At 34.1% G+C, this 14,993-nt stretch overlaps 1 protein-coding gene across 2 annotated transcripts in view; it reads left to right on the top strand.

Moving 5' to 3' along the window:
• Window positions 1-14,993, top strand: part of GMDS (GDP-mannose 4,6-dehydratase) — a 741,723-nt gene that overhangs the window by 156,217 nt on the left and 570,513 nt on the right. For both annotated transcript variants that reach the window (XM_074199506.1, XM_074199507.1), the window contains 2 exons: window positions 5,853-5,940; window positions 6,995-7,104. In XM_074199506.1, the coding sequence (XP_074055607.1) occupies window positions 5,853-5,940; window positions 6,995-7,104 (198 nt within the window). The remainder of the gene's footprint in view (window positions 1-5,852; window positions 5,941-6,994; window positions 7,105-14,993) is intronic.

Raw genomic sequence — 14,993 nt, 5'->3', positions numbered from 1 at the left:
AATTAGTACTTTTCTTTGAATTGCTGTCTAATTTAAGTTTAAAAATTCAAATAGAATTTTCTCATTTGTTGAATACTTTAAAAGTCTTTTCATTTCTGATGAACTGCATATATTCCTGTATAGAAAAATGACACTGATAACACTCAATATGAACTTTCTCAATTAACAGAGCAGGTAGGAGGAGCTTTTATAGATGAAGCACAGGAGAAAGCTGAATTTGAAGATAAAATATGGTGTAAAAATGGAGTGAGTAGAAAAAAGGGAAATGTAATGGGAGAAAGAAAAAGGAGAGGGGGAATAGACCAAGATATTTCATATAATAAGATTCTTCTTTATTACAATGAGCTATTGCAGTGATATGGAAGGGGGGAAGGCAAGGGGGGATGAGGAAATCTTCGCTGTCATCAGAGGTGGCTAGGAGAGGAAACAGCATATATATTCAATGGGGTATAGACATCTGGAGTAAGAAGGAGAGGGGGAGGACAGGGGGGAAGGGGTGGGGATGTGAATGAAGGAGGAGAGGATGGACCATGAGGGGAGAGTGGTCAGATAATAACGCATTTTCTTTTTTACTTCTTGCAAGGGGCTGGGATTGGATGGCCTGTCTGGGACCATAGGGCCAGGTAGATGCTGGGACTAAGGGTTGGTATGGGGGCTTGGGGCCTCTTGGCCCCAGGGCCAGGGATCTGTCTGAGGGTCAGAGTCAGTGAAAGGAGAGAGAAAATATAGTACATGGTAGTGGAGAAATATGAAAGGAGGGAGTTACGATCAGCAATGGCAATGGTGGAAAAATATGGAAGTAACTTTTGTGATGGATTTATCATAAAGAATGTGATCTACCCGCTACAGAGTTGGTGGTGTTGGAACACAGACTGAAGCACATTTTATTATTATTATTACTATTCTGGGGGGTGCAGGGCAAATGGGGCTGGGTGGTCTGCCTGGGGATCATTGGGTGTCTGAGGCTGCATTCGGACTCAGATGCTCCTGGCTCAAGGGCCAGTGCTGTCTGCCACCTGGCCACCTCTACTATTATTACTATTTTATTTTATTTTAGGTCTTTTTTTTCTTTTTTTTGGTTTATGCAGGGCAGTGGGGTTGGGGTGGCTTGCATGTCACACAGCTGGGTGATTGTTGGGTGTACAGACCCAGATATGGGCTTGGGTGCTCCTGGCTCCAGGGCTGGTGCTCTGTCCACTGCACCACCTGGCCATACCTACAATTATTACTATTATTATTTTTAATTTTAATTTTAATTTTTTCTCTCCCCTTTATCTCTCAGGTGAGCCTATATTTTTTTGGGGGAGGGGGTATTTTGTTTACTCTTAACCAAGAACATTTTATTAATGTATATAAAAAACATTTGTACAAAATGAGAATAAATATCAAATAAAAAATAATAAAAAAGATGTCTTTTCATTTCTCCAACACATATTCAGATGTTTTAAGACTTCAATGATTTTGTTAGAATTTGTTGATTTTGAATTAGTATCTTTTTTAATGTTTCTACCAAATCATTTTAACCATTGACTTCAGCTTGTAGAAAAAAAAAACTTGTCTGAGTTTTCACCTTCCTCATCTCTGCTCTCTTCAAAAAACTCAACAATCAAAGCTCATGTTCTTTAAAAAACATTTAACATTCAGAAATCCTATGTATGTTCCTTTTGTGAAGAGATGTTCACTAATCTTACTTTCTTATGAGATTACCCAATTTATACAATGTTTCTGTCCCAAAAGACTTTGTTTTCACTAGTTCTTAATATAAAGCCTATTGTCATGGATTAAAGGTTTTTTATTACCAAGGCTTTTCTTTTTGATACACTGAGTAAAAGTTCTCTGCATGTGAGGTGTGCTGAATACCTAGATGAAGTGTGACCTCCTATGTTGATGAAATGTAAACTATTTCTTTGCAACAATATATAACCAACTGATTCTCAGCATGATCTATAGGATCCATCTGTCACTGGTATCAGAATTGTCTATATAAATACATCAAACTTCCCTTGTATTGTCTTTTTATTTTTTTGCACGAGTGATATTTGATTTTGTTGATTTATGTAAAAAAATGTGATAGGGCAGTTTGTATGATCTTAGCATTGTTTTTCAGTGCTAAAATTTTAATAAGATACTTTAGTTTTTGAGTTCTATTCTCCAGATAAAGAAATTTTCGAAGTAATGATAAATCTGAATTCAAGATGGGAAAAAAATTGATCAAAAATTTATGTGCTGTTGAATTTGAAAAAAAATCCATAAACTTATAGTTGTAACTTTATAGCAAGTTTATATCTTGTAAATTTGGCAAAAAATAAGTAATTTAAGCTGTACAGATGTTTTTGTTGTCCAGTCATTTAATTGTGTCCATCTTATTGTGATTCTAGAAACCATAGCACACCAGGTCATATCTGCCACTTTTTCTTGAAATCTGTTGAAATTCAGGCTTGCTGTTTCCTTGACATTATCTATCCATCTCATCTGTTTCCTTCCCCTTTTCCTATATTTGCTACAGTGTTTCTCTGTTTTTAATGTTTGCCTTATGAAAACTCAGATTTATGAGTTGTTTTCCATATATCTATCTTATTTAATGAGTATTCTTATATATTAGTATATTAGTCCTTTGAAAAACTACTTTAAATGAGTGTGCTTGTCTTTTGGATAATCATCAAATAGAATATTTAGTTATAATTCTGTTATAATGTACTTCATATAAGGAATTAAGCAAAACTTTTTAAAAAATTGCTTTTAGCTTCTTGAAATTTCAGTTTGAAAAGTTTAGTATAAAATTTTGTACAATGTAATTATCCATGTGCCACCAAAAATGACACCTATAATCTGTATTCAGATTCATTCTTTTTCAATTTCCATATAATGAAGGTATCAAAGTCCTATCAATGATTAATCTAGTTTTCAAAAATGGAAGGAAACAGGGAAAAAACATTAAGATAGGTAATTAAGAAAAACTTCAAAAACAGGTCACTTGTTGATATTAAAGCTGCCATTTCATACTTGACATTTGTCTAATTTGTGATCTAATCTGACGTTAACACTGGCAAAACAAAAGATACAATTTCTGCATAAGGAGAAGTAGGATCAAGTATTGAACAGTTTCCCTTATGGACTAATTTCTAATAGTCTTTTCTTTTTCTGTTATCACACAGTTACATGTTCTTGTTCCAACTATTTTGATAATTGCAGTTTATTCAAGGATAAAATTTAAAATGCTCTCTCTTCACTCATTTGTTCTATAGTATATATGCTTACTTGAATTCTTTGAGAGCAACAATCTTTTCTGTGTCCTGCTTAGACTATACATGTGGTGTGTCTCATTTAATTGTTTATTTGTTTTTGGTTTCCTTTGTTTTTTCCTTTCCTTATTTTTTCCCTATTATATGCAAAGATAGTATTCATTCTTTTATAAACTTTTGCATTCCACATTTTTCTACCCCCCTCTCAAAGCAGTGAACAATTCAATATAGGTTGTACATATGTATAATCATGTTTAACATATTTCCTTATTAGGTATGCTGTGAAAGAATTAGAACTAAGAGTGAAAAAAGATCTTGAGAGAGAAATAACATAAAAGAAGTTTTTAAAAAGTGTACATATTATGACTTGCTCTGCATTCAGTCTCAAGGTTTCATTTCTGGATATGGGATGGCATTTTTCCTAATAAGTCTTTCAGGATTGTTCTAGAGAACTGAACTGCTGAGACGAGATGGGTCCATCATAGATGACCATCTCACAGTATTGCTCTAATGTGTACAATGTTTTCCTGGTTCTACTTAACTTCACTCAGCATCAGTCCATGGAAGTTTCTCCAGGCTTTTCCATAGTCTGTCCACCCATTTTTTCTTACAGAAACACAGGCTGTGAAAATTGTTTCCTAGCTTTATGCATTTCTTCTAATTTTGGCATGTACTGATTTTATTTGTGCCAAAACCTTTTCTTTCCCTCCATCCTGTCTTCCCCCATTTGTTCTTTTCTTTCTCCTTTCCCCTTATCCCTCTTTACCAATGTTTTACTTTTGATGTTACCTACCTCAGTCCTTTCCCTTTCCCCCCCTCTTTCTTCCCTATAGGGTAGGATAAATTTCTAAATTCAAATGGGAATGTTTATTTGGTTTTTTTTTTCATTTTTATCATTCCTTCTTTGAGCTAAAACTCTTGAGAGTAAGATTTACTTAGTGTTTACTACTTTCCCTGTATTATAATAAATTCTTTATGTGGAGCTAATTATCCTCTAATCCCTCTATTTTCTTTTCCTAGTATAATCCTTTTTTCAATCTTAATTGTTTCACACCTGCCACACCCTCTGTCAAAGTTTAATTCTTTCAAATGTCCTAATAGAATTTCAGTTTCTTTTTAAGTTTTTGCAAGGCAATGGGGTTAAGTGGCTTGCCCAAGGCCCAAGATAATTATTAAGTGTCTGAGGCTGGATTTGAACTGAGGCACTCCTGACTCCAGGACCAGTGGTCTATCCACTGCACCACCTAGCCACCCCAAGAAGTTCCAAATCTTAAGAATCATAAACTTAATTACATTATAATCAGTTTCTACACACAACTTCTGCCCAGGTATCCTTCCAGTTGTCCTAATAGAAATACCTATATCCTTTGTCTAATTATGTCCCTTTAAATTGATCTAAGAAAATTAAATTCTCAAAAAATACAGGAATTGTCTTCCCAGTTAATCTTATTGATTACCTTTTTTTCCTTAGCCTAATTGGCTTCCTTTTTTTTTCTTCTTTCTGTTTATCTTTTTTTATCCATTTCTTGTCTTTCATTTGAAGATCAGTAAAGGCTGTCTCATATGGGTAAAAGGGGAGTGTAGCCCAGTCTAGTCTGGAGAGTTGGACCAAAGGAGGCTCTTAGCCACAGCTCGGGTCTGTGCTCAGCAGTGAGGGTTCCAGCTCCAGCTCTGAAGACAAATTTCTAGTTCCTGGTGTAATAGGTGGGACTGGATTGGTTTACTTTAACAGTGGGAAAAAACTGCTAGCTAGTGAACATGTATACTACCAGAGGCAAGTGGTAAGCCAGGAATCAGACTCTGACCCCCAGCACAAAAAAACTCGAAACTATTCTCCCTTTGCCTCAGGAGTAGAGGTCAGCTGTCAAAATGGTGTGTCAAATTCTTGATACAGGACTTGCTCCTTTCCTTTTTCTGTCATCTATATCCTAAAAAATAGTATCTTTTATGTCATCTTTCAACTTGTAGAGGTGAAAAATCAAAGTTAAGTTATTAAATATGCATACACCCTGACCTTACTTTAAAGTTTAGATATGTTCAGTAAATTTCTTCAGAGAAAACAACTTTTAGGGCACTAAAGAAAATAAAGTTAGCATTAGGAATCATAGGAAGATGTGTTCTGTATTTAATAGGTAAGATGGTTTTTTTCTTACTGATACTACTATACACAGTCTATCTTTAATTTCAGAAAACAGCTATAGATCTGTCAGCAATATTGTGTGTGTGTGTGTGTGTGTGTGTGTGTATTTGTATGTTTGGAAAATCATAGCCTCTGGTAGCTAGAGTTAAACTTGCATTCTGAAGCCACATAATTAGCCAGTTACCTGTGAGGTTTGTATATGTATGTTTTTTAAGGTTAGGAAGAGGACTTGGGGGAAGAGCCCCCCCCCAAATCCATTGGTACTATTTCCAATTATTTGTTTAAAAATTAAAGTTGTTCTTTTTACTTAATGATATGTCATTTACTTAAAGATATGTCATTTGATGCCTTTACTATAAATTCTAGTCAGGTATTGAGTGTATATATATATATACACTTTACCAAATACACTTTTTCCATTTTAATTTTCTGTTTTTTCTTTTATCAACATAAAAATAACAATAATACAGGTTCATGGAATTGTACGACGATCAAGTTCCTTCAACACTGGGCGAATTGAGCATCTCTATAAGAACCCTCAGGCTCATATTGAAGGAAGTAAGCCATTTTCTTTTATAATTTTTTTTTCAAATACACCTCATCCAGGTCTTTATTTCCTTCATAGTGTCTTTTAGGTTATTTCTTGAATTGAGAAAATAATGTAAGAGTTATTAGTAAATGTGTTAAAAATGTGCTAAATTATAGGATTATAAATTGAGAGTTAGAGGAGGAAGACGATGAAGATGAGGACCTTAAAACCCAAGAATACTAACTGATTGTCCTACTTCTACACAGCTGGAATATAGCAGCAGAGCTAGGATATGTATACATGTCCTCTGATTCCAAATCCTTTTCTGCCATATTATTCTGCCTCATACCAGTTAAACCTTTCTAAGTAAATGCAAGTAGGTATAGTACCTCATTTAACTGAAGTATACTGAAGAACTCTTAGCAGAATATTTATTTTTTCATTATCATCTTTGGAGTTCTCTTACCCATCAAGGAATGTAAACTAATAGTTTTGAATTTGAAAGGAACAAGGTAGAATATAATAACATTATATTCTAACTATTGTGACTAACATTGATAGTTATAAAGCACTTAGAGAGCCCCCAGATAAACCCATGTGAACAAGTTCAAAAGTATTTTAAGAGACTGATTTTATTGCCATTATTTCTTCTTCTTTAAAAGCCTTGAAAATCAATAGGAATTTTTTCTTGCTCAATAATATTCAGCTTTTGCATAGTCTATTTCCTAAAGTTTTTAATGGAAAAGTATGATTTATGAATTATATCATCTGGATCATTTCCTTACTTATAATAGCTTAAATATTTGTTTAATTATAGTGTCTTGAACATAGTAGGCACTTAAAATATTTATTGAAGTAATTATATGTGATATAATAAAATCATAGTTTTAAAAGGATCTTTTGATATCTTCTGTGTAAGTTATTTTAATGTGTCAATTAAATTTTCTGCTGATGAACCTAGGAAATTTATTATGTATTTATTTCACACAAGACTACAAATTTTCTAGATGTTTTTATCTAGTTCAGTTTTTCTTAATCTCTCTTATTTCCTTTTTTCTAATGATGTGTTCTTGAACCCCAAAGATATGAAATTGCATTATGGAGATCTCACGGACAGTACCTGCCTTGTGAAGATAATTAATGAAGTGAAACCCACAGAAATCTACAACTTAGGAGCCCAGAGCCATGTCAAAGTAAGCAGTTTTCTACGGAATTTTATCTAGTAATGATGTAGAGGGTAACTCCAGGTTCTGTAATCAAAGCTACTCCCAGACTGAGCACTCAAATAGCTCCCTTGTAATTTTTGAAGGCATTTGTTCTAATGTTGAATTGTTTTTTAAAATAGTTTTCTTATTAAACATCATAAGGGTTCTTATTCAACAATATAAAAAAATGTTACTAACAATTCTAACAATATTACATTGGTACAGTAAATTGTTATTTTCTTTTATTTCAAAATATATTGAAAATAAATGTTTTGGTAACATCCTGGAAAAATGACATTTCTACCCATGTGTTATTTTAAAATGTTTTATTTTTAATAAGCATTTAAAGTCCCAGTTGAGAGAATAATATTGCCTGAGAAAAGCTACAAGCTCTGTTCTTTAGTTCTCAGTGACATTCCTTGGGGTGAAAATTACTTTGTATTTTTCCCGTCCTTCAGTCTGAGCAAACTATTGTTGAATTCCTGCCTCTTTTCTCAAATGTTCCAGTAATCTTTCTATATCTCATCCATTTACTTTCCAGAAACTTGTTTTATTAACCATAGAGATCCTGAGAATGTTATCCACTTTTAGGAATTTTTTTCAGTTCCAATTGTTTCCTTATTAGCTCATTGCTTACCATTGACCTGAGTGACATAGGAAAGGGATTAAATTCCATTTCAGGGATTTGTTTAGAATGATTAATGACTCTTCTAATGAAAATTTATCTATTTAAATAAGAGGAATTTTATTTTAGTTGTGAGAACCATAATTACTAAGCAAAGTTGTCAGTATTATTTGGTAGTCTACAATTGTCTTCCCTAGGAAGCATTAATTTATCTATCATCTAAATTTCTGTTACTTAAGGAAAAAAAATTTGCCATCACATGAATCCATACAGCATACATATGAAAGATAGTAGTGAAATGATTCTTCTGAACGATTATTGGTCTAAAGTAATTCCATTAAACATTAGACTCATTTTCTTTTCAGAATGTTAGTGCATACATACAAATTGATAAGGACATTTTGCTACTTACTACAGTCAAGGAGAGAATTTTTCCCTTTATATGTTCTAGGTCTACTTCCCATCCAAACTAAAATCTGAGTGTGAATAACTTTGAAGTATACATATATAATTTTTATTAGTATTTATTTCCCCATCTACTTTTTTCAATAACCATCTTTCCCCAGAATTTATTACCAAAGGGAGTAAAAGGTGAGAACTTCTGACAGAATGACAGTACCTTTCTTCTGATTTGATATCCCCAACCCCTCAAATATTTCAATATCTTAGTGAACTATAACAAATTTATTTTCTAGATATAGATATATGTGTATATATCTATACATGTATATATAGTTAAGAATATGCTTGTTTCAACTTTTGTGTTTAAGTGGAGAATAGTAGTGAAGATGCTTATGAAAATGGTTGACTTTCAAAAATCATAGGTCATTATCAAATAGAATTTTTGTCAAAGAGTTACTTATTGAGTATTCACTATACTGCAAATATTAAGTATTGTGAAAGTAGGTAGAGAGTTGACCTCATACTGGCCTTCTGTGTTGCCAGATTGAATTTTATTCCCCCACTGTATTCAAAAGAAATAGCATAATCTCTCATACCAATTACTTATCTTAGATGAACTGCAAGAATTCCCTGAAATGATTTTGTTTCTGACTCATGCCTTTCCAGGAGTAGGTGAAATAACTGAAAATTTCACAGTTTGTCTTCTAGAGTTCAGATCATGTTAATGATTATAAGATAATTTGTTCTGTCAAAGTCTTGTAAGCTACAGACTGATAGCAGTTCTTCAAGGACTTGAGATTTTGTCTGATGTGGATATTTTTCCCAATAACACAATTTCTAAGATAAGAAAAAGTGAACTATTTTGTCTGAACTAGACTGGTTCTTTGATGCAAGATGACTAATCCATAATTTACTCAAAGCCCTTATAGACTGGTAGAATCTACTAGATCTTTTATTTGTTCCCCTGACATAATTCTTATTAATGTAAGGTCACAGTTCTCCTGTGTATTTCACAGTTCTCCTGTGTATTTAAGTCTTTGCTCAAAATCTTTCATTGCAAAAGGGCCCATTACCCCCTCCTCTAGCAGCCCATTCTCCTCTTGGATGGCATTAATTGCTAGGAATTTTTTCCTTGTATAAGAAAGGAAAATGTTTATTGATTTAACATTTATTAAGCACCTACTGTTAGCTAGGCATTGTGCTTTAAGCTCTGGATCTGCCTCTTTGACTTAGTGTTTCTAGTTCTGCTCACTGTCTAATTAGATACTGTCATCATTATTGTAACACAATATAGTAATCATGGCTCACATGTATGTGATTCTTTATGATAACAATGAGTGACCAATATAAAAATATTATCATTTTTATTTTATATGTATGAAGCAGAGAAATAGAGAAAGTGATTGATTTGTACACGATTGTTTGGCAAATAGTAATGGCTGGGATCTTGAAATTAAACTTTTTTTTCATTATTTGTCATATATAGTATATAGATGAATTGGGATGCTAAATTCATTTTACTTACTTTTCTACAGTCAGGCTAACTCCTCATATTTATGTAGATCAAGGAATCACATTTGAGGAGAGGGACATTTAGAACCATGGTCAGGGGGGCCTGGGGGACTACTATATCAGTATGGTTAAGTGTCTCATAATTGTGTCACATAAGTATTATTTAGCCTAGGGCTTGTGGAGGAACATGATCTTCAAATATTTGAAGGGGTGTCATGTAAAATAGGAATCAGACTTGTTCTTTTTGGCCCTGAAGGAGCTCTACCTCTCATCAATGAGTGGGAGTGTTGAAGGGGTTTTAAATTGTTTTAAATTGGAATTAAGTAGCAAGATGTCCTTCAACAAGCACACACCTATTTAAAGACTACAAATGAGAGGAAAAAGGACAAGGAAGTTTTCCATATTAGGCATCTTTTCCTTTCAAAGTTTAGTTAGTTCAGTAATGTTGTCTTGAACAAAGATTAGGAATTAAAAGGCCAATATCATTACCACAACTTCATGCCTTTGGATGAATTGATATTTTCAAATTTTTGTAGTGATTTTTTTGCTTCTCCTTGATAATTACCCTGTAGCTACAATAGGAAACAGGGAAATTTTTGCTATTGAGAAACAGGATGGGAAGTGACAATAAAAATTAATGTTATTCAAATTTTTTAAGGTTTACAGAAAGATAGGCGCTATGATTTTGTCCATGTAATGAAGCTCTCTACCTATACAGACCTTCTCTGAAACCTGGGAGAGGTGCTATAATTAATAATAGCTAACATTTAAACGCAACATTAAATAATTTGAGCTTCACAACAATCATGTCAGAGAATTAAAATGCTTTTCTAGCTGTCATCCAATCAATATCTAGCCAATGTTGGAGACTAAATTTGAGCCCAGATGTTGAAGCCATATTGAACAATATCCACCACATGGAATGTCAGTGAAGACAAGTCAAATACTGGCTTTTAACAGTGAGCAAAAATCTATCAAGTGCTTATTCTAGGTGACTGAGAGAAAAATGATATTTTATTATTCCAGGGAGTTTTTACTTTTCCTTTCACTATGCTCAGTTCCCTCTTCATTTTCTATTAATTTACTTATTTCCCCTTAAGTATGTTGAGGCTAAAATATCCTCTTAATAGGAATGATTGTATTGTTGGATAAATCATTTTAAGAACTAAACAGAAAGCCTGTCCATCACCAGAGTGTAATGTTTGCAATAAAGTTGATCCAAACAAATCATTCTTTCTTCAGTGTGCTTGGAAAACAAATTTCTAATCTTAGCACATTCTGAAGTTTGGTCCATGTGAATCAGTGACGTCTAGACTCTTATTGGATATTGTTTACTTTGGCTTCTTTTTATGCAGAATAAAGTCTTCTATCACTCTCACTTCCAGTTAATTTTATATGGGCTATGCTGAAAGTAAGGAAAATAAAATAATAGGAAGTTGGTCTGGTTTCCTGTAGGAAACCAATGAAGGTGAAATTGGTTCTTGGAACGAACCCATAGCAGTCTGGGAAATACTGACTGAAGACGTTTTTCTGATTCATAAGAGTTATGACTCATGAAATAGGTCATTGAGAGGCTGATTGGACCTTATGTGGGGGAAAGTGAGAGGTGACTGAAATGCACTGGTTATTAAAGGCAGTAAACTAGTCTGGTGTCGTCATTGAAATTGGAACAAATTATCCAGTGTGTAGTCTTGCCTCTTTTGATCGGGGAAAACTCAGTAGTATTTTCTGTGCTGCTATATAAAATGATTAGGCACTTATTTAAATATTTTGTTCAACTAAAAAGTATTGCATTATGATTTTGGAGTTTTGTGAATTGTATCTTGTATAATTTTCTATCATTCATTGGATAATAGGATTAGATAAAACCTTCCTCATGAGATCTCTTCCCCCAAGATCATTTAAAGTAGGGTTATATCATAACAAGTTCAGATAAATGAAAATCTCTTCTTTTTTTGAAAGACAGAAATAATTAGGAGATTGTCATTGTCACTAATATTGAAAGTAGCATAATTTAATGAAACTTGTGTGGGACTTGGGATCAAATGTGTGAGTTCAAATTCTGTTTGTGATACTTAATAGCCATGTGATTTTGGGTAACTAAAATTTCTTCATTTGTATAAAGTGTGTAATAATATTTTCATTATTCATTTATGGTGTTACTGTTAGGAAAGTAGTTATATACATGTTAGTTATTTTTGGGAGACCTCATGGTATAGTAGAAAGAGTCCTGGAATTGGAATTAGAAGACCTAGGTTTGAGTCTTGACATTATTTCCCACATTTTCTCCTTTATTTCAATCTCTGATAAAAAAATGTCTCTTCTCTTCACCAAAGCCAATCCCTATCTATACATTCAAGCTTTATTCCATTTCCCTCTCCTAAATGCTTTAACACACTGTGAACTCTAACATCCCCTTCTATCTAGTTAATCTTCATTTTCTTCCAATTGGTTCTTTCCCTCTTGCTACAAACATTACCAAATCTCTCCATCTTCAGAAAACCCTCATCTAATTCTTCCTTCCCCACTACTATTATTTATCTCTCTTCCCTTTCAGAGCCAAATTTTTTGAAAAAAGCCACCCTACAGTCATTGCTTTCTACTTCTCCTTTTACTCTTTTTTTTTAAAAAACTTGCAGTTAAGAAATGCTTATTTAACTGACATAGTGACTCATAGCACCTCAATCTCTATGCATGACTAATGTTCAAAAGAAAGCATCCTTAAGACCCCAAACTTCTGGTATTGAACATTGTTAACCTTGGGCAATAGATTATCTACTACAGTTTATTGTTTTTAAAGCCATACCAGTTTGATAGGATCTGCCAGAGTTTGTAATTTATTTCCATAGTTTAAAAACCAAAAACAACAAAGCAAAACAAAAAAAAAAATTGGCTTCAATACAATATTGAAGCATAGGAGTGGAATTTTTACATCTCATTAATGACAATGTCAAAGAAATGATGGTTGACTCACTTTTTAATTTAAAAAGTAATTTTTTTTTTTACTACAATCCCTGGATAAAGTAGATTTCTTGATGTACAGGATAGAACTGTATACAGAATAGCTAGGTGGTTTAGTGGATAGACTGATTTGGAGTCAGGAAGACTGATGTTTTTGTAAAGAGTCTTGAATTCATATCTGACCTTAGACATTTACTAGTTGTGTGTCCCTAGGAAATTCACTCATCCCTGTTTGCTTCAGTTTTTTCTTTATTGCTTTTTTTTGGGGGGGGGGAATTTAAAACTGTTTAGGATTTATTACAAATTTTGCGAAGTATACAGATTTAAACTCTTAGAAAAGTAGTAAGCACTTTATGGACAGGCCAAGTGAAGTATGACAGAGAGAGAGAGAGATCAGACAGCCATCAGGAAGGCTGGCAAAGTTCGACCACAAGACATGGGGGATGCCCAGGGTGCTCCAGAGGGCCTAATTTGGGAACACGTGGTCTAAGAAAGAGGGTGAGAGAAAGCCATCTTTACAGGGTGGAAGACAGAGTCAAGAAGAAGCAAGAAGAGATGGCACTTCTTCATAAGTATGATTCTATAGTGGGTTGGCTCTTGGGTAGTGGTCTAGCATCTGGGTCAGGTATCCTCCAGTGGGCAAACTACATACTGGTCTTTCCTGTCCCAGGTTGCCTCAGTTTCTCATTTATAGAATGACTTGGAGAAGAAAATACCATTCCAGTATCTTTGGCAAGAAAATCTTGAATGGGATCATAAAGAGTCAGACGTGACTATAAAACTGCTAAATAACAAGAAGACAGTAAAATTTCATGTACTGCAGAGGAAAAAAAATCTGACACAGGTTTAAGATTGTGTTTTTAGTATTCTCTTAATTAGATTTAAATTTTCTTTTTTGATATTGAAGCTGTTATTTTATTATTTGTAGCATAAAACATTTTAAAATTAGAATAGAGCATGATATAACCATGCAAATTTATTTTTTGTCAGTGTTGATGTCTTCTGTTGTGCAAAGATGTATATATTACGTTTAATGTTCAATGGTAGACTAATTAATTCTTTGAAATATCTTAGTTATCTCTTTGAATCCTTTTTTGGCTTTGGAAGATGACATGGAGGGAACATGTGGAGTCGTAGAAAGCAGTGCAGTGACTTCTTATCCACAAATGCCTCTAAACAGATATGGTAAATGCACCAGTCTAAACCCTGAGGAGGAAATTCAGAAAATTAAATGGCAATGGGGTTGGAACAAGAACTCTCTAGCGTCCAAAGAGAGACTGGGTATCAGGGCAATAGTAAATTCCAGGTCCAGGCTAGGTTACTCCTGGACCCAGACTGAGACATCATGACAGCCATAGGTGCTGACTGGCAGATTTTTTTATGCATTACCTAATTCTGAGTCATCCATTCAGGGTGGAGTGAGAAGAGGAGTACATGGGAGTGACAGTCCCCAGTAGGGAGTCCCTGGGAGGACTGAGAAAGAAGGAATTATAGAAACTTCCAGAAGCTGTCCTCTGACTCATACCTCCTGTGCAGAATAGGATTTCATTCCCAGCATCAAGGCCAATTCATAGAGGAATACCTAAGGAGGATGCCCTACAGTTGTGGTGCTCTGAAACAGAACTTGCCAGGGGATTGATGGGGTCGAGTCCAGTAGTTCTCTCTTCTTGCACAGATTCAAACCCAGGTCTGCAATTTGCAGAGCTCAGACCTGGGACTGGGGCAACAAATAAAATAGTCTTTACAGTTTATGACCAAAAAAAAAAAAAGCCTTATTGCTGTGGTTAGAAGCTAAGGAAAAGAAAGAGTAAAGGGAGTTGGAAGCTATGATCCCCTAAGGGGGATTAGCAGCAACAGCAGCTGAGTTAAAAACATAACCTGTCATGATAGTATGAAGCATGTATAGAAGTATAGTATAGTCAACTGATTAGTAAGAGTTTTTAAGGGGACAGGAAGGTGAGGTAATTAGGTATTTGTTAATAGGGGCTGTAATTCAGAGAGCGGAGATTAAGATAGGCAGATGAGGAGTGGTGGGTCAAAGACTTAATCCTTTCAGGCTAAATTAGGGATCCATTGTTTTGTTGATAGGGAAATTTACCTGGCATCCTTGCCAGGGAGGGGCAACTGTACTTAGACTTCATTTCAGTAAATCTTAAACAAAAAGTATCCAAATATCTCAGAACTAGGGCAAAGTAGAAATAGACATAGAGATAATCTGTCACCTCTTGAAAGAAACTCTAAAATAAAATCTTCCAGAAACATCCTAGCTTTTATAAGTGTTTCTAGTTATATTTGAGTCCTCTTTTCATGACCATTTTCTTTAATTGTGTTCAAGGGTATTTTTAGCTTCCCTTTACTTTTCAGGAATTAAATGCTT

This window comes from Macrotis lagotis, chromosome X, assembly GCF_037893015.1.
Source record: "Macrotis lagotis isolate mMagLag1 chromosome X, bilby.v1.9.chrom.fasta, whole genome shotgun sequence".
NCBI classification, from domain to species: Eukaryota; Metazoa; Chordata; class Mammalia; order Peramelemorphia; family Peramelidae; genus Macrotis; species Macrotis lagotis.
Note: the sequence above shows the minus strand (reverse complement) of the source record. Positions and strands in the feature narration are given on the sequence as shown.